Raw genomic sequence first — 20,721 nt, 5'->3', positions numbered from 1 at the left:
TGTCTGTCAACAATGAATGTACTGTATGAAGGAATATATGCAGTCTAGTGCAGGGGTCTGGGGACCCCTAGGGGGTCCTCAGAGTTACTACAGGGGGTCTGCCAAATCTTTGTGTGATATGATTTTCTTTTTTACCTTAACCACTTGACCCCTAACATCCCTTTTCTGAGGAGAACTTTAGCCAAAAATAGCAGATCTACAAGCTCACAACGCCTCGCAGCGCGAGGCGTTGTGAGCTTGTAGATCGGCTATTTTTGGCAAAGAGGTATAGGTGTAGAGGGAAAAAAAGAGCAGACCAAGTAAACAAAAAAGGTTTAATCTGAAACTAAATTTAATACAATACAGAGGGGGTCCCTGCTTCATCTCTGTCTCAGCTAGGGGGTCCTTGGCCTGAAAACGTTGAAGACCCCTGGTCTAGTGTATGAAGCACAGTCTATCACTGTATGAATAAATATGTGTCTATCAACAAAGAATATATGAATGAATGCATATGTGATATGTCTATCAACCATGCATATTGTAGATGCGTGTATATAATATATCCAGGAGTCAAACATCAGTATTCAGTAACAGACAGAGCAGGTGTTAACTCCTCTCATATAGGGATCAAGTGTGGTTGTGGAGCCTGATGGCTGCAGGCACAAAGGACTATTATCCAAGTGACTTTGTGGTGTGCCGAGGAGGGATAAGTCTGTGGCTGAACATGCTCCTCAACTACACTACAGAAAATAATAACTATCTATACCCATTCCTCTTTAGGTGGTGACACTGAATGAAGCATACTCCAGAGTGGAGTACCGGCTGGAGAGAGAGGGGTTCGACAGTGTCCCCGCCCTCATCAGATACTACGTTGGCAACAGGAAACCTGTCTCGCAGGTGGGTTTAGATATTACATATTAGTGTAGTTTAGAGTCACTGCCAAAAGGCTCATACAATACAATACAATTAACCCATTCAATCCGGGAACACATCTCTGTCATTTTAGATTTCTTTGGCTATATTATTGCAGATATTACAAGCTCATACTCTATATACAAGCTCACAGATATACAAGCTCATAGCGTGGCACTCGGTGCCGCGCTATGAGCTTGTAGATCTGCTTTTTTCTTTTTTTTCGTAGCCTATATATTTTTTCAAGCGAACATTTGTAAAATATTTAGTTCCAGGGACCCCCAGAAGCTAAGATTTGAGTTACAAATGTTCGCCTTAAAAAAATATATATATTCAAAGATTTTCACACATTTTCACGATTTTTCAAAAATAGCAGATCTACAAGCTCGTAGCGCGGCACTCGGTGCCGCGCTATGAGCTTGTAGATCTGCTATTTTTGAATCTTAAAATGACAAAGATGCGTTCCTGGTCTTAACTCCTCTCTAGGTATGAACGACAACCTCCAGCAGTGAACATAATTTATTCAACCGGTCAACACATGTAGCAAAACAGGTGTTTTTTTGCCAGCGTGATTACCTGTAGGCCACAGGTCTGTTGGCGTGGATCCCACTTGCATCACTGGACCAGTCCAAGCGATACTTTCAAGCTTGCGATCTTGGAAAAGAAGAGAATAAATTCCCTAATTACTCCACGAGAAAAAGGAAAGGGGGAAAATTGTCCAAAAAATCACATTAGTTCTTATTGAAGTCTCGTGATCCTTACACTTCTTTACACACAACCAGAGCAGCTGTTAGCTGATCTGCTTTCAAGTAAACACATCCATCAATATTACTGACCAGTCCTGCTCAAAAGGTGAATTCTCCAATTAACTTTTAATTAACTTGTGACGCATGGAACTGTGCGTACAGATCACTCTACAGTGCAGTTCAGCTGATTGAACTGGACAAAGACTAGTTTTCAACAGTGGTGAAAAAAGTGCTCACATGATTTACTTAAGTAAAAGTATCAATATTGCAATGTAGATATACTCTGTTACAAGTAGAAGTCCGGAATTCTAAATGTACTTGAGTAAAAGTACAAAAGTATCTGCATTAAAATATGCTTAATATACAAAAGTAAAAGTACTGTACTCATTGTGCAGAATGTCCCATTTGACAAGTTCAAATGTAAAAAAAAAATATTTTATTTTGAAAATAGCCGATCAACAAGCTCACAGATGCGACGCATTGTGAGCTTGTAGATCTGCTATTTTCAAATGGCTGAAATAATATATAGGGCTGAAGTGGTTAGTGTGTTTTGTAATAATAATCAAAATCTACAAAGTAACTAGTAACTACACTTTTCATATCATTGTAGTGGAGTAAAAGTACAATATTTGCCTCTGAGATGTAGTGGGGTAGAAGTAAAAGTATTGAAAATTGTAAATACTGAAGAAAGTTAAATACCTCAAAATTGTACTTAAAGAGCTGGTGCCATGTTTTTGCACTTTTTCCTGTTTTTCGTGTGTCTATGAGGTTGATAGAACTTCATTAAGCACCCCGGTGGTGGTTTTATGGTGTTTTATGTCTTCTCTGACTATTTTGAGTTTCTTCCTGGAGACTGAAACCTTGAGGGTCAAACGTGCCAATAGAGAAACAGCGCTTTAGTGACATAGTAAAAACATACCCTCCCCCTCATTATCATAACACAACAGGTGTGGGCATGAGGAGGAGGAGGGACTAGGACAGGTGGGTGGTGCTAAGGTGGTGGAGGAGGTGCTAAGGTGAGAACCAGGTATACTTAATGAACTGGCGTGTCCACATAAAAACATAATTTTAACAATTTCTGTATACTTTTTTGAAAAAAATCTTCCTCCTAGTATAACCATAATACCTGATGATTATGTTTTGGGGGGGGGGGAATCACTGAAAATCGTGATTGTTCATTCATTGATTCTCGATTGATTTTGCAGGTGGTGGGGGCCATCATCTTCCAGCCTATCAACCGAGCGCTACCGTTACGCTGCCTGGAGGAGAAGTACGGATTGGTCGGTAACCACCGAGAGGCGGGGCAAACGGAGAAGCGCAACCAGAAGCGATTCAGCCTCAACATCACCAACGGCCACTCCCACGACAACACACACGCTCATCATGACCACACACACATACAGGACAGCAGAGGCAATCAGCTCAGGTCAGAACACACACACACACACACACACACACACACACACACACACACACACACACACACACACACACACACACACACACACACACACACACACACACACACACACACACTCAGTATCAGTAATCACAATGCACAACTATACTTCAATTAACCCATTAGACCCGATTCTACAAATGCTTTCTAAATCAGTAGTTCTCAAACTTTTTCGTGCCAAGGGGACCCCCAAACTGATATGTATTTGGCTGCGGACCCCCATCTGGAAATGTTTAGTGCCAGGGACCGCCAGGGGAGAAGATTTTAGTTGAACATTTTGAAATTATTCAACATTTTTCAAAAACTTTCAAGAAAAAGTCTTAGATGGTTTAGAACCACTGTTCTAAACCATTGTTCTGAATCCTAAGAGTTTTCTGAAAAACGTGTTGCTATACTGTATATAGATAAAATCTAAAATGACACAGATGCTTTCCCGGTTTGAGCCCTATTTAAACTTTGCCGATCTACAAGCTCACAACTTGTAGATCTGCTATTTTTCATACATTTTATAGATATAGATTTTGCCGTGTTTTAATTTATGCTTACTAGAAGGTTGTACAGTAATATATTTCATATTTATTTCTTCTTTTTTGATTTTGGGGATTTTTTGGCCAATAAATATTATTAATGACGGTTAACCTTTTTCACTCAGGTTGAAGGATAGGTGTGGCAGCCAACCAGCAAGCCTCAACCAGGTTCAGGAGCGGCGACGCCCCCTTAAGACACACCAATCAGAAAGCTTCCTCCCTCTTGGTAGGTAACAGGTCATGTCATTCATTGGTAGAACGCTTAGCGCATCCTGAACTCTATGCATTCATGCACTGACCAGCACCACACTACATGACCTCATACTAAGATCCGCAATGGAATTTGTTTTTGCATTATTCTTTTTGTGTGCATTGCCTGTGTGCAGCCGCACCCCCATGTGACTCACGCTCTCATTGGCTGCTGACAGATCTCAGCGTGCACTACAGTGTGGCTGAAATCCGCCTGCCCCTGGGTGACTAATTACACTCCTCTGAGAGAAATATAGCAGCTACAGTCAAAAATAACACATCTAAAAGCATCTACACAAGTTCATCTATATAGACAGCATGTCACAGTCACAGGCCTCCACCAGCAGTATGGAGCCTTCTTGTGGCGGCCCTGTTCTCACTAATTTAACTGTACCACCCACTTCTCTACAATTGTTCATTCCTTTCTATTCTTCTTATTGTTATTTTCAAGCTGCGTTCGCTTCCCGCGTTCGCGCGCCTTACTTGTGATTATGGTGGGTGGGTCAGCACTATGTTACATGTGACATATGTTTTTTTCATGATCAATAAACATATCAATCAATCAATCAAAAACTCCTGTTCTCTCCTCTCCTGCCCCTATAGGGTCCAGATCACAGCCCCAGCACCCAGACACACTCCCTCACAGCCCCGGCCCCAAGTCTCCAGTATTTCGGACGGGCAGCGAGCCAGTCCTGAGCCCCACCTTCCCGCGGAGATCCACAGAGCCCCTGGCAGGTCAGTGTGTGGTCGTTTGTCTGCTTATGTTTCTGGGAACAACAATGATTAGGTTCAGTAATAAGAATGCCCCACTGGCAAGTAAAGCTAATCAGTCTTACTGTCCGGGCGCTTGCCAAACCTCTAGGTATTTTCATTTGCCCAAAAGTTATTAGCATGTGAATGGAAAAAAACTAATTTAAAAGTGTCCTGGATCATATTTGGTTCCATATTTCAGCAAGTGATTTCAATTTCAGATAATTTAAAACAAGCCACTATGTTGAGCCAAGGGTTTGGATATGAGATATGGAAGTGTCTATGATAAAGCAAGATAACTGAGTTGATATTACATTACATTACATTACAGTCATTTAGCAGACGCTTTTATCCAAAGCGACTTACAATAAGTGCATTCAACATAGGTAGGGAACGAAAACTACTAATCACCAGAAGTCTTAAGTGCATTTTCTGCAAAAACAAGCAACCAAGAGTATACCTAGCGCTAAGGTAAAAGTGCAATATATCAGCTACCTATTTCCTTAAACAGATGAGACAAAATAGCTAAATCAAATGAGCTGGAGCTAAAACAAATAATTGTAACGACTAAACAAGATCCAATAAAACAATACAACAATAAAACAAGCGTTCGTACAACTATCTATATACTGTACTATAATTCATGGAATCGGTGTGTGTGTGTGTGTGTGTGTGTGTGTGTGTGTGCGTGTGCGTGTGTATGTCACAAAATTTGTCCCTGGCATAAATTCAGTCTCAAACTTGGCGTTTGTGTCTCATATAATGTGAGGTGTGCAGAGCCGAATGGCAATTCGGACATCCAACGGTTTCCGAGAACCGAAAAATGTGAGGGTGCGAGAAAGAGGCCGAAATAATTTTTGGTGTATTCGGGAGATAGTATGCATCGGCTTCCCTGATTGGCCAACACAAACCGTCCGTCTTTCTGATTGGCTAGAGCTTGCCATGTTGATTGTGCGGCAGGTTGTGTTCATGCATGGTTTCAGAGGTGTTTGTACTGTACCTCCTGGAGGATAGCTTGTGAGACTAGTAGCTCCTAACCTCCTCATCTAGCAACGTCTCTTCAAAAATATCGCCGCTTTCTACTGCTAGCAGAATCAAGCCTTGGGCAGAACGCAGAAACCAAACTAAATAAATCATGCACACCCTTGAACTTCTGCCCAGTGCCCACAGTCACACAATGTTCTGTCTTTCTTCGGCTTAGTTAGAACATCTCAGAGGTGCAAGAACATCCAAACTTTGTTCTGTCAGGCACTGCCAGCGTTCTTAATGACGTAATTTTGTCCTCAATACCTACCCTGTCCAAACACATTTCGGACATCAGTTGGGAGTATGCAGCAGACTATTCATCCTCCCTCTTACCTACTTTATACACGTCATTTGTTCTTGTTTGTCTCTTATGTTTTCGATGCTTCTGCCTCTTATTTTTATCTGTGTGGGGATTAACAGCGTAAATCCATTTGGTCTGTTGTTGTTAAAGGGGACATACAGTATACAGTAACATTTAACATGGCTCTCACCTGTTTAGGTGGAAACCTGTGTTTCAAAATGTCCAAAATTGTTCGGAACGCATCTGTGTCACTTTAGATTTTTTTTGGCTATTCAAAAATAGCAGATCTACAAGCTCATAGCGCGGCACCGGGTGCCGCACTATGAGCTTGTAGATCTGCTATTTTTGAAAAATCTTGAAACATTTTTTGGGGGATTTTTTTCAAAAAACTGTAGAAAACATTTTTAAGAATTGCCTCAGGTCTTAATGGGTTAAAAGGAACCTCTCAGGATTAAAATTCAAAAGTATCAAAAGTAGCAGATCTACAAGCTCGAAACGCACCGCGAATGTCTGCTACTTTTGATACCTTTGTGTGACGCTGTAGTATGATCAAGTTGGGCATTCATTTACGTTAAAACTCAAAAAGTGATATATACAGTATGTGTTGTTTGTCAACAATTGATCTGATGAAGGTCTACGGAACGAAATGTTATTCAAATTAGGAATGTTCTTGGCCTTGAGAGCCTGTCGTGACTCTTCCTCATTCTGTGTCTGTTGTTATTGTTCTGACAGCGTATCTCTTTAGATTCAGTACACTCCAGAGGACAGTGGTGGAAAAAGTATCAATTCTGCAATATAGAAGTACTCTGTTACAAGTAAAAGTCCAGAATTAAAAATGTACTTGAGTAAAAGTGCAAAAGTATTGGTATCAAAATGTACTTTTGGACCAAAAAGTAAAAGTACTAGCATGTTTGAAAATAGCAGATCTACAAGCTCACAACGCGTCGCGAAGCGACGCGTTGTGAGCTTGTAGATCTGCTATTTTCAAATATGTATGTATAAAATAGGGCTAAAGTGGTTTATGTATGTTTTATGATATAATAATGTATATCTGCAAAGTAACTAGTAGCTAAAGTTTTCAAATAATTGTTGTGGAGTAAAAGTACAAATTTGCTGGAGTAAAATTAAAAGTATAGACAATTAGAAAATACTCCAGTAAAGTAAAAAGCACCTCAAAATTGTACTTAAGTAAGTACAGCACTTGAGTAAATGTACTTAATTACTTTACACCACTGCTCGTGACTCTTCCTCATTCATGTGTCTGTTGTTATTGTTGTGACAGCGTATCTCTGTAGGTTCAGTACACTCCAGAGGGCTGAGATAGATAACATGTTGTATTCTCTGTGTCTAACACAGGCCAGGCCATCCGGGGTTCAGACAGCCAGCTGTGTCCCAAACCGCCCCCCAAACCCAGCAAGGTGCCCATGCTGCGACTCCCTCTCTCCCTCCACCTCCATCCCCTGGATCATCTCACCTCCTCCTCGCCCTCCACCGGCCTCACAGCTCCTCCATTAGAAAGCACCAGCTGTGTGTGGAGGAATGGAGGTATTATAAACCACTTATAGCTTCCTTTACATTTTCAGTCGTCATGCAGGAATATATGTAACATTTCGGACATTGAAATAATGTAGTTTTTTTAGTTTATTGAATTACCCACTATATTATAGTATATGACTTCAAATGCTGATGAACTACCATAATGTTAAAGGGATAGTTCACCCAAAAAAAAAAATGTTTTTGTCGCATTCCTGAGCCATCAAATTATTGGCTTAGGAATGTGACACAAACAAAAAAAAATCATGAATTCAAGTCTCCATGGTCGTGACTAATCGACAGAAAAAAAGTCACTTTGGGGTGAACTATCGCTTTAACACATTCCCTGCCAGAGTTTATTCATAAGGTACTCACCCACTGCCAGCGTTTTTGAGTTTTATAGCCTTTTGAACCGTTCACAAAAAAATTATATCCATTAAAATCCGCGATCGGATGGTGTTTATAAACAGCAACGACGGACGTACGAGCCCTCATAAGGTTTACACTTTTTTTCCTTTTTCTTCTTCTGTGTTATCAGCCGGTAAAAGAGGCTGCAAACGTCATATCCGTTTGGCTGTGACGTGGCTGTGACGTTTCCCCACCGGCCTTCTTAGATTAGCTTAGCCTCCGATCGGCTATCAGATCATTTTTAAACACAAAGAGGATAACCGTTCGTCGATCAAAGAAAAGAAAATACAACCGGAGCTTACCATTCGTTTTTTAAACCGTGTGAAAACCATGATCTTTAGCCAAAACCAGGGAAAAACTGTTTTTTCAGGATAAAAAACGAACCGGAAACGGTTGTCGGAAATTTTCTCATAGGATGGGACGGAAGCGTCAAAAAAATCAAGGATGGTACCAAAACATTTTTTTTTTCGTTATTAAACCACATAAAAAGACGATCCCGAGATATCTCGGGATACGCAGGTAACGGGTGGATTTAATGTCCCGAGATATCTCGGGATTGGCAGTATATGTGTTAAGGGATACTCTGTCATGATGCATTTTCATCCCATATTTATTTTATATTATATATTTATTATTTATTCAATTGATTCATTTGTTTGTCAGCTTAATCGTGGGAAACCGTTTTGCATAGGGCGTCCCTGAACAAGGTTTAGCAGCAGTATTGGCATTTCTCACGCTAAATCTTTTTTATAACAATCATTTTCTATAGTATTCATGTACAGTATATACGGTTCCCTGAGCTGGATTAAAATCCTTCTTCTGCTTGTATGTTAGCCTTTCCATGCCAATACAGTTCATGGGTATCTTTAATGTTACTTCTTTGGTCACTCCACAGCCTCCATGGCGCCCCCTGTGCCCCCAGCCAAGCCCCTGAAGTTCCAGCACCAGCTACAGATCTCTGCCAACCCCCAGAGTACCATGATGATGCCTACTGCCGTTTGTCCTGCTGGCATGGACCAGCCGCCGGATTCAAACCGGGACACGGAACACAGTGACAGCCCGCCGCCCAGCCCTGCACCGCTCAGCCCACAGGAGTGGGAGGGGCCAATTAGAGCCGTATTAGACCACACCCCCAACTGCCAAGGTTATTTTAGCTTTGTTTGAATTTTCCTTTCGTTTTGACTTCGTTTTTTAAGTGGGTTTGCTAGTTTAAGTTTTATTTTGTGAAAAAGACTTAGCTTGGGTTTAGTTTTTATTATTTTTGTTTGTTTTAGTTTCTTTTTCATTGTTATGGGGTAGTCATGGCAGCTCTGAAAATAGCAGATCTACAAGCTCACAATGCATCTTTGTCTATGTTTTAAAGAAGGATATTGGATACTTACTAAAATTAAGGACATTTTCTCTGTGATTTTAGTTTGTTTTAGTTCATTTATAAACACACAAAACAGTTTCCAATAGTTAGCCTTTTCCGTTAGTTAAGCCTCGTTTTTATTTTTATTTCAGTTAACCCAAATGTTTTTTTCTAAGTTCTAATAGGCTCTATGCACAGCAGCCATTTTTGGAGAGAAATTGGGCCTCTTCTTACTTCCTTCACAGGTGTTACCAATGATACTAATGAAGGCTCTGTTCCATTCTGGTCAAACAGAGTCAGGGTGCTGATATTGTGCATGTTGGCTCACTGGAAACACTAGTGGGTCTCAAAGTGTGGTCCAGGGACCCTCATGGTTCCTTGAGGGGGTGTAACTCTGAGAGTGTACAAATGGAACCAAATGGACCCGGGAGGGTCCATTTGGTTCCATTTGTACACTCTCAGAGTTATGGGGGTCCTTGAAATTTAAAAGTTTGAGAACCACTAAATGGAACAGATCCTTAATTAGTATCATTGGTAACACCTGTGAAGGAAGCAAGGAAGGGGCCCAATTTCTGTCCAATATGGCTGCCGTGCATAGAGCCTATTGGAATGACTCGTCGATAACAATAATAACCCCGCCTCTCACTCCTCATCACAGACACACCACACACCCACGACCTGCAGCCACAGTCCTGCAGCTACGTGGAACGCCTGAGGAGAGAAGAAGGGCTGGAAGGAGACGCGGGAGGGAGAGAGGAGGACAGCAACGCGGAGGGGAGCGGGAGGAGAGCGCTGGACAGGAGCTCCTACCACCACGCCATCGCCGCCTTAGAGAACAGCGAAGGAGAGGAGGAGGACGGCGGCGGGAGGGACGAAGAGCAAGAGAAGAGGAGGAGAGAAAAGGAGAGGACGGCGGCGTTCCGGTGCCCGGTGTTCGAGACGGAGTCGGCGTTCCGGCCGTCGGACTTCGGTTCTCGTCTCCTGCCGCCGGAGAACAAGCCGCTGGAGATGGTGGTTCTGAAGAGAGCCAAGGAGCTGCTGCTGGACCATAACCACCACAGCATAGCCAGACACCTGCTGATGGCCGACTGTCTGGTACGCATGCATGCATACGTGCAAACGGTGGTGGAATACGTACTCACATTTTTTTAAAGTATCAATACTGCAATGTAGAAATACTCTGTTACAAGTAAAAGGCCTGTGTTCAAAATGTCACTTGAGTAAAAGTAGAAAGGAATTGGCATCAGTGGCGTACCCACTGTAGAGGCATAGCGCTGGACTAAGAACTAAGATCTCTTCTCCCCTAGAAAACCCAAATAACCCGAAAAGGTGTCATTGCGTGACCGTCCTCAAAGTCACGCATCCAACAAGCTTTGAACTGAGCAGAGTGGACCTTCCGTTCCAGAGATAATGGCCAAAACATCTTGAAAACGGCCACTTTCGCCGGTTTTCGGTCGCCGATTTTCGGGCTACAAAGTAACTAGCAACTAAAGTTTTCAAATAATTGTAGTGGAGTAAAAGTACAATATTTGCCTCTGAGATGTAGTGGAGTAGAAGTAAAAGTATAGACAATTGGAAATACTCCGGTAAAGTAAAAGTACCTCAAAATTGTACTTAGGTACAGTTCTTGAGTAAATGTACTTACTTTACACCACTGCATGCAAGTGTACAGGTAGACAGACAAACACACTCACTGTTACACATAGACACACACTCTAAATCTGCAGGTAAACATGTTTACTGCTGCTCTTAAAAGCAGTTCCTCTCCATCTGACTGCCAGTATTGTAGAGAATTAGATTAAAACTAAGCCTGCTGCCCAGGTTGTTGTTGCTGCTGCTCACATTAAAAAGAATCGCATGATGCGCCACACAATCACAGCGCAGCGACATAAACAGCCCTGAAAAAACAACAGCTGTCCAACCACACACATACTGTTCACACACACAATTATAGAATTATTATGAAAGAACAGATTATCAGACAGACAGACAGACAGAAAGACGGTCCAGGCACCCTAGGCTGTAATGCCAGCCTGACAACGTGTCGCGGGTTCGACTCCCGTTCCCGACGGCCTTTTATGCGTGTCAGCCTACTTTCCCTATCCCTCTCTAAATAAAAGGCATAAAAAGCCCCAACAACCCCCCCCCCCCACCCCCCCAAAAAAAACTTGTTGTAAAACCCGGTTTGATGTGTGTGTCTTTTTGTTTTCTCAGGTTGCTAGGATACTGGGTGTGTCCGAGGAAGTGAAAGAGCAGATGGGCGTGGCGTCGGGTCTGGAGCTGGTGACTCTGCCACACGGTCAACAGCTGAGACTGGACCTGTTGGAGAGGTATCTACGCACTCACTGTGAACGACATACCAGAAACCTTCTATCTCCATATGGCAGCCTTTTTTGCACAACATGTTCAAAAATAGCAGATCTACAAGCTCATAGCGCGGCACGAAGTGACGCGCTATGAGCTTGTAGATCTGCTATTTTTGAATAGCCACACGTATAAAATACGGTTTAAGTTTTTCATAAAATTTTTCATAAATTAAACTTTTTTTGCACAAATGTTCAAGATTTTTCAAAAATAGCCAAACGTATAAAATATGGTTAAAGTTTACTTTGTCAAGTAGCAAAAAATGGCCGATCTGCACGCTAATGATACCACACGTGAGCTTGTAGACCTGCGTCTTTTTTTAATGAAAGTGTAAGTGGTTAAGTCTGTTTTTTATAAATACCGAACAAATGAAAAGCATTAACAAGAGCTTGTGACTAAGTAACTACATTGAGTCCGTTGGAACACATGGCTCCTTATTTTGCGGAAAAGTAATGTCCAAAAAGTTTTTGGACATTCAAGGCGATGTTCTACTCTGAGAAATCCCATTTGGTTTCATTTGTACACTCCGAGTCTCTCTCTCTGTCTCTCACACACACACACACACACACACACACACACACACACACACACACACACACACACACACACACACACACACACACACACACACACACACACACACACACACACACACACACACACACACACACACACACACACACACACAGGAGTATAAAGTGGCGAGTCCATGGGGACTCATGATTCAACTTTGATTTAATTTTCATGCCTGCTGGCTTGACTTGGGTTTAGTTTCTGTGACCTTTGACTTGGATTGGCCAGTACAGTATGTGTGACATGGATCCGAACGCCGACTTGTCATATTTATGGATGCATCTGGTATGACTCAGATGCATTAAAATGTAGTTCTGCTATTCTCTGCCGTTCTCTGCAAGTAACACCATCACGCGACAAAACATAAATTTGATTTAAGGCAGTAGTTACCAAATGGTGTGGCGTGAGAAAAATATTTTGTGACAGCCACACATTATTGCAATACTATATACAACTATACAAAAAGTTATTCATTACATTTTATTTACTTTATCAGTACCTTGTGTGCATTGCGTCTCAATTCCCAATACAGAGGAAAATTATATACCCCAAAAATGTACAAAACAATATAAGCACTTTCAGCCTCATGTATGATGTTTTATGGATGAAAGTACAGTATCTTGGCATTCATACATTAACTACATGAACCCTAGCCTCCCTATTGATGGGTATGTCTTAATGGGCAAACATTTGGCCAAAATAGCCGAACATTCTATGAAAATTGGCGCTCTACCAGCTCATAGCTGATCACAACACTATTTTCGGCTGCGTTTCGGTGCGTTTCGAGCTTGCAGATCTGCTACTTACTTAATTTACAAAAACACATAAAGTTAGAATATGGAGATAAGAGGTTTCTGCCCGACAGCGACGATATAGGGTTTAAGTGGTTTACGGATCATAAAATGCTTGTGACTGAGTATTATCACTATGTACTTAATGTTAAACGTACTTTGCACCTTCTGTTTGGCCTCCCCCAGACATCACACCATGGCGATCGGCGTGGCCGTGGACATCCTGGGATGCACGGGCAGTGTGGAGGAGCGGGCGACCACGCTGAACCGCATCATCCTGGTCGCCATGGAGCTGAAGGACGCCGTCGGCGACCTGTACGCTTTCACCGCTCTGATGAAGGCCCTGGACCTGCCACAGGTAGCGCGCACGCACGCACGCGCACACACACACACACACACACACACACACACACACACACACACACACACACACACACACACACACACACACACACACACACACACACACACACACACACACACACACACACACACACACACACACACACACACACACACTTGCTTAGGGGAGCAAAGGCCTGCGCAGTGAGTTGATTAGCCCATTAAGACCTGGAACTGTGTCATTTTTTTATTTGAGTTAAAAAGCATTATTTTACACTTTGGCTATTCAAAAATAGCAGATATACAAGCTCATAGCGTGGCACCGAGTGCCGCGCTATGAGCTTGTAGATCTGCTATTTTTGAAAATGTGTGAAAATATGTGCAAATCTTTGAATATATATATTTTTAAAGCGAACATTTTTAACTAAAATCTTTGCTTCATGGGGGGTCCCTGGAACATCATATTTTGATGGGGGTCCGCGGCCAAATACATATCATTTTGTGACATGAAAAAGATTGAGCACCACTGATATAGAAACATACGTTTTTCAGAATACTGTTGGGATTTAGGAGACATGTAGAATCGGCTTCAGGCCTCAATGTGTTAGGGGAGCAAAGGCCTGCACAGTGAGTTGATTAGAGTGGTGGTAGGGTTGCGCAGTCCCTACTCACACTGTCTCGCCTTGGCCCCATGCGACGTCCTCCGCGTGGGGTTGCAGAGGACTGCTAGAACACCGGTCTGTTGGTGACTGCCTAATGCGGGTCTTCGCCACAGGTTTTTCTTTAGGGGTTTTCTCCCGTAGCCTATAACCAAAAGGTTAGCCTGCAGTAGGCACTGGCCAGAGATCGATCCCATGCTGTTTGGCCTGAGGCTGCAGAGCACACAGTTACCGGGGACTGCCACGAGGAGGCACAGCAAAGGTCTTGGTGATGGAGAGGCTATGTACTGGCGAGGAGAAAGACTTACGCATTCTGCTTCTCCATCGCTTGGTTCTTAGTTAGCTTAGCCAGCGGCAGTTCCTGGAAGCGAGAAGCAGCAAGGAGCAGGCATGCAACACAGCAAGCAGCAAACAAGCATGCAACTATACTATCCGAGGATATCTGCACTAGACGCATCACATCACCCTGTGGGTCATACCCACTAGCCCCCAAAAGAGCCGATCTACAAGCTCACACACACACACACACACACACACACACACACCAATCTCGTTGCTGTCGGGCAGACACATCTTGAGCTTGTAGATCTGCTACTTTTAGAATTTGAATCCTGAAAAGTAACAGTTTTGGACATATGAGGGTTCCACCCCGACAGTCCTACAGTCCTTGGAACTCTAATTTTCCCCCCTCTACACCAAATCACCAAATGTTGGCCTATTATGACATAATGCCCAGGATAAGAATAGGGGGACGCTAGGGTTCATGTGATTGAATACAGACACACTCATAATACTAAGAAAACAATTACAGTCGTACCCAGTAGAGTAGCCCTGCCAGGGACTGTGGTAGAAGTTTGGTTCCCCCATGCAGGAGACAATCCCGCGCTTGAATCCTAGGTGGTTAAACATGCACACATAATATTCTTGACTGCTACACCCCCCCCCCCCCCCCTCCTCTCTCTCTCTCAAACAATGTTAGTTGTATTGATCAGAATCCCCAGAAGGAAACTGGAGCACACAACACACACAGCTGTGTGATTGTTATTTGATTTGATGACAACGAACGATGCATCTTCGTCAGAGTAAAGTGTTGCTTCTCTGTGGTTCTATGTGTGTGTGTAGATCAGTCGTTTGGAGCAGACGTGGACCGCACTGAGAAGGAGCTACACACAGACGGCCATCAACTACGAGAAAACACTTAAACCCTTCTACAAGAGCCTGTATGAAGGCACAGGTACTGGAAGCACATGATACTAGGTTTACCATACGAACAAAATTAGTTTCCAGACAATTGTTTTTTCTTACACAAATCCAGTGTTTTCTTCTTTTATTTTTTTACAATACTGTGTTCTCTCTTATCCTCTTTTCAATACAGTAGCAAATGATGATGATTTTTTTTGTCTTGTCTCAAGTGCGCCCTCTGCTGTTTACATCGCGATACATTTTTTGATTAAATGGATTTAAATTGTCACCAGTTTGAACCGATTTGAATCGATTTACGATACATCGTCACATGCCTAGTCTGTGTGCATGCACGACTGCATTACAGTAGATAGATAGACAGACAGACAGACAGACAGACAGACAGACAGACATACACCTTTATTGATCCCGAGGGGGAATTTCAGTCGCCTAGACTCAGCACAGCAGTTAAGAGTTACAGAGTAAGGAAAGTACACAGTCGTATACAGCAATACAAAGGCAAGAATAACATTAAGTAAGAAGCACCATCGATACAGAACAACAGAAAACAGTTCTCTTCTCATCAGCTCTCCTTTAGCCTGATTGTTATTACCTGCAGGTGTTCCTCTCCTGAAGCAGGTAGAGGAGAGAGAGAGAGAGAGAGAGAGAGGGAGAATACACCTCATATAATGAGAAAGAAAGAAAACATCACAACAAAAAGGGTATACAAAAGTATAAACCCTGTACAAACAGCCTGTAATAGAGAGAGAGAGAGAGAATGTGAGAGTGTGTGGGTTGCAATAAGGTATATTCAGGCCTTTCACCCAGAGCCACACGTGATAAAAGTCACACACAAGAGTAGATAAAGGTTAAACAAGGCCACTCACTCTGATTTGTGATAAACAAACACTGTGGTGTGTGTGTGTGTGATAAACAAACATTGTTGTCATTCCCCCAGCCTCCCTCCCCCCTGTGGTGTGTGTGCCCCTGCTGCTGCCCCTCCTCGCCCTGATGGAGCGGCCGTCAATCACCCCCGAGGGGGCGGAGCTGTGGGAGACCAGCGAGCAGGGCTGTGACATCATGCTGCGCCACCTGCAGGCGGCACGCGGCGTCGCGCACAACGCACACAGCTACACGGCCAGCGCGCAGACGGCTTTACAAGGTACTACCCCACGGTTTAGCCTTTATGGTTTACTGCAGGGGTCTTCAACAGGGGGTCCGGGACCCCTAGGGGGTCCTCAGAGTTACTACAGGGGGTCCACCAAATCTTTATGTGATATGATTTTTCTTTTTACATTAACCACTTGAAACCTAGCATCCCTTTTCTGAGGAGAACTTTAGCCAAAAATAGCAGATCTACAAGCTCACAACGCCTCGCAATTTTGGCAAAGAGGTATAGGTGTAGAGGGAAAAAAGAGCAGACCTAGTAAACCAAAAAAGTTGAATCTGAAACACAATTTTATACAATATATAGTAGGGGGTCCCTGCTTCATCTGTCTCTCAGCTAGGTCCTTGGCCTGAAAACATTGAAGACCCCTGGTTTACTGCAATGGTTCTCAAACTTTAAAATGTCACGGTCTCCCCTGAACTCTGACGGTATACAAATGGAACCAAATGGACCCTAACGGGTCCATTTGGTTCCATTTGTATACCGTCAGATTTACAGAATTGTGAGGGTCAATTTAGAACTCCCTGAAAGAACCCTGAGAGTCCCTGGAATCAACTTTGAGAACCACTGGTTTACTGTATGTTATCCCATCTGATCTCACACAACAAGCTATACATATATATCGTCTCTGTCCTGTGGAAAACCTTGTATATCCCATACTGTTACTTTTCAGAAAAAGGAAAATAAAGAGCCTGTGTTCCACTGGATCCAGTGTAGTTATTATTCAGTCACAAGCTCTTGTTGATACTTTTCAGTATCCATTGATTGGTTCAGTAAGTATAAAACCCACAGACAGACGTCACCACTTTGGCTTTCACTCAAAAATAGCCGATCAAAAGTAGCCTATCTACGAGCTCACAACAGCTTGTAGATCTGCTACTTTTGCTACTTTTGTGTGATACTCAAGGTAGGGCAATAATCTACAAAACAAAAGACAAAGTTGAATTATGGAGACACAAGGTTTCTCCCCGTCACGACAGCGACCATACAGTATATATACATAAAGTACTGTTTTGTACTTGGGCTCCATGTTAGTGTGTGCACTGTAGGTGTGGACTTCCAGAATTAGTGCTTTAGCTAATAACTTTGAAGACTCGAGAAGACTATTTATTTCTTCAAATGTGTCTGTGTGTGTGTGTGTGTGTGTGTGTGTGTGTGTGTGTGCGCGTGTGTGCATGCGTCCGTGCATGTGTGTGTGTGTGTTCATTCGATGAATTGAGTACAAAGGACCCCAATGGAAACAAGCCATAGTGCTTTCTTGTGTTTAAAATCCTCTTAACAGACCTTGCATTGAACTGTACTTCCCTGGGCTTGTCTTTGCAACTTTACACTTTATTAAAGTATTCAATCAATGTGTGTGTGCGTGTGTGTGTAGGCTTCCAGTGCGATGAAGACCTCCTGGAAGTGTTCAAGACAGACTTTCAGCTGCGGCTGCTCTGGGGGAGCCGTGGAGCCACCGTCAACCAGTCCGATCGCTTCAACAAGTTCTCCCTCATCCTCACCGCGTTGTCACGGAAACTGGAGCCCCCTCCCAAAACACACACCCAGATCTGAGGAGCGGAGAGAGGAGCACGGACTTCTGAGAAAGATCTTTTCTCTTCCTTGTTTGTTGTTGGAGTAACGTTAGCAGTTGGAGTGGAAAAACACATTCTGCAAGCTGCTCCATTGTCCACAGTGTGTTTTGAAACACTCTCGACAGACAGCGTGTTACTCAGTAACGTGCGCTCCTGCTGATAGGTCTGGTAGATCTGTTCTGTGGTGCAGACAGTGGTTCTCAAAACGTTTCAGTTTCAAGGAAAACCCATAACTCTGAGAGAGTACAACTGGAACCAAATGGACCCGTTCATGGGTCCATTTGGTTCCATTTGTACACTCTCTGAGTTACAGACCCGTAAGGGTCCATTTGGTTCCATTTGTACACTCCCTGAGTTACAGACCCATTAGGGTCCATTTGGTTCCACTTGTACTCTCTCTGAGTTACAGACCCATAAGGTTCCATTTGTACACTCTCTGAGTTACAGACCCGTAAGGGTCCATTTGGTTCCATTTGTACACTCTCTGAGTTACAGACCCATAAGGTTCCATTTGTACACTCTCTGAGTTACAGACCTGTAAGGGTTAATTTGAACCCCCACCCCCAAGGAACCCTGAGGATCCCACTTTGAGAACCACTGACATAATGTCTCGGCTCGATTTCGAGAAAAGCAGTGAAATAGTTCCAAACAGAGCTGTGGATGGACTGACTGACTCAAGTCAACAGCCATGTTTGTTCCATCGTGCACCTGCTCCCTATACCTGTAGCTTCTATGTAGCTTATGATTCAATGCCAGCTGATTTTTTATTTTATTTTTCATGTTGGACATGCAATGTGATGATGTAATATAATTTAAACACTGAGGATTTTTGTTTTACTGTGGGGATCATTTAGCCAGAGAACCTAATATGTAGCTCACACACACAAGTTCAATGTACATTATATCTATAGAGTTCATATTGTTATATTGTGGCTTACATACTGTACATACATAGCAGAGTTATTATTGTTATTTTGTGATGGGTTACAAGACCAGCATGCTTTAACGAAACCTGGGTTCCAGAATGACATGACACTCAGTTTTAGTCAACAGAAGTGTGACTGGTGTGATTTTCACAGCAACCGTTTAACATTTCACGGCAACATACTGTACATACAGAGCAATTTATCATTGCTGACATGCAGTATGTTAACATTAAGCATAACTCAGGTAATTAACCATTTCTTCTGAGACTGGATGTATGGATGTCAGCAAAGTACAAAATGCAATGCTTCCTCTTTCACGAAAAAAGTCATGTTTGACTTTCACTCCAGCCAGTAGCAGAAATGGACACCTTTTTAAAGGGATTGGCCGGGTTACTGAAGCAAATACTTAAAGGGATGCCTTGACATCTTGAATTTTGGTCTATTTATTTCCCACCAAGGTACTTTAGATAAAATGTTTTTTTTCTTTCGTTTTTTTTTTACATTGGCACTCCAATGAAGAGCATTTCCCTTCGTACCAAAGTGTTTTAACTATCAACAAGTAGTGATAGGGGAGGGTTTTGATGATCGATTATGAAGCAATGTTTTACACACTTAATGTATAAAAAAAACAGCAGTAACATTCAAAATATCAGTGCATCCCTTTTAGACACTAAAATAGTGTTTTTTTTTTATTCCTGGTGTAAAAAGACAGAATGGAATAATACAGCTGTAAGAGCCAGTGCTACTGTATATTGGTAACAAAAATACATATTTAATAACGTTAATGTATAATACCGTTTTTGTTTTTTGGGGGGGGGGGTGGGGTCTACATGTCTGTCATATTAGCCTGTTGTCCCCTATGGAGATTCTTGGCTGCTTTAAATTAGGAAAATCATATAATACTGTTTTGTGATTTATCCTTTTTGCTGATCGCTAAATATGACCATCTGATCAATTAATTGTGAGTTTAAAAGGAAAACCCTTCATCTTGTGTGAGATAGTTAATACTTGGATTGAATGACACTGTGTGTGATATTTATAGTAAGATCTGGTTTGTCCTATTTGTACTAATAGCAACAAAACAACAACAACAAAGATCTTAACCCTAGGCATTATTTATGCAAGAACATTTGCACAAATCTGACCAACATCAACAAAAGAAAGAAAGACAATTGAAGTCATTTCATTTAGATGGCCTTGACGAGTATTTTGTTAGCTAATGTGAATTTAGCTAAATATGATCTCAGCATTAACATGTATTATGTTTCTTTTATTGTTTTATCCCTGTCTCAGACTGGGTGTATACAAGTACAGAAAATCTGATTTTCAGTCCTCTGAATCTAGACATTTTGTTGTTTCCTCTATGGAAACAACATCACATCTGGATACCACAAGTTTTACAAATCTGACTTTCTGTACTTTATGTAAAGACAGACCTAATGGTCAAACTGGTAAAAGTATGTCATTGTGTGAAGTACTAAAGGTGTACATAGTTATTTTAAGCATGTTAATACTAGACTGTAATATATTTTCTCTAGGAGACTTCACTGTAAAAAGATATTGATGAATTTTAATGTTAAATACATAATAAATATACAATATAATCTGTAGAGGATGATCCTTTTTTAATGTGTTGTATCAGTAACCGTCTGTGCATGGAGGTGGACAAAAGCAAGAAATACATGATGCAACAACGGCAATTATATACCACTAGAACATCATTGAAGCAGGTTAGTTGATATTTAGATAATATTTGTATTTAGATTATAAATATGTCAGTGTCATTCATTTACGTTTTTCATGTATTAACGCGCTCGCCCCGGGTCAAATCCGCCGACCTCGGAACGAACGAACCAATCAACCTCAGTAAAACTATGTCTAAACCTAACCTTATTCCTAAC

General features: G+C 42.1%; 1 protein-coding gene across 3 annotated transcripts in view; it reads left to right on the top strand.

Moving 5' to 3' along the window:
* bcar3 (BCAR3 adaptor protein, NSP family member) overlaps nucleotides 1–20,430 on the top strand; it is a 75,016-nt gene extending 54,586 nt beyond the window's left edge. For all 3 annotated transcript variants that reach the window (XM_084065819.1, XM_084065820.1, XM_084065821.1), the window contains 12 exons: nucleotides 760–876; nucleotides 2,843–3,063; nucleotides 3,749–3,849; nucleotides 4,476–4,607; nucleotides 7,306–7,494; nucleotides 8,786–9,034; nucleotides 9,900–10,336; nucleotides 11,456–11,571; nucleotides 13,156–13,327; nucleotides 15,093–15,204; nucleotides 16,111–16,314; nucleotides 17,696–20,430. In XM_084065819.1, the coding sequence (XP_083921945.1) occupies nucleotides 760–876; nucleotides 2,843–3,063; nucleotides 3,749–3,849; nucleotides 4,476–4,607; nucleotides 7,306–7,494; nucleotides 8,786–9,034; nucleotides 9,900–10,336; nucleotides 11,456–11,571; nucleotides 13,156–13,327; nucleotides 15,093–15,204; nucleotides 16,111–16,314; nucleotides 17,696–17,874 (2,229 nt within the window). In that variant the 3' untranslated portion in view covers nucleotides 17,875–20,430. The remainder of the gene's footprint in view (nucleotides 1–759; nucleotides 877–2,842; nucleotides 3,064–3,748; nucleotides 3,850–4,475; nucleotides 4,608–7,305; nucleotides 7,495–8,785; nucleotides 9,035–9,899; nucleotides 10,337–11,455; nucleotides 11,572–13,155; nucleotides 13,328–15,092; nucleotides 15,205–16,110; nucleotides 16,315–17,695) is intronic.
* Nucleotides 20,431–20,721: the final 291 nt, after the last annotated feature.

The sequence above is a fragment of the Gymnoscopelus microlampas genome, assembly GCF_963454915.1.
Source record: "Gymnoscopelus microlampas genome assembly, chromosome: 9".
NCBI classification, from domain to species: Eukaryota; Metazoa; Chordata; class Actinopteri; order Myctophiformes; family Myctophidae; genus Gymnoscopelus; species Gymnoscopelus microlampas.
The sequence above is the reverse complement of the archived record's forward strand: the minus strand, read 5'-3'. Positions and strand labels throughout refer to the sequence as shown.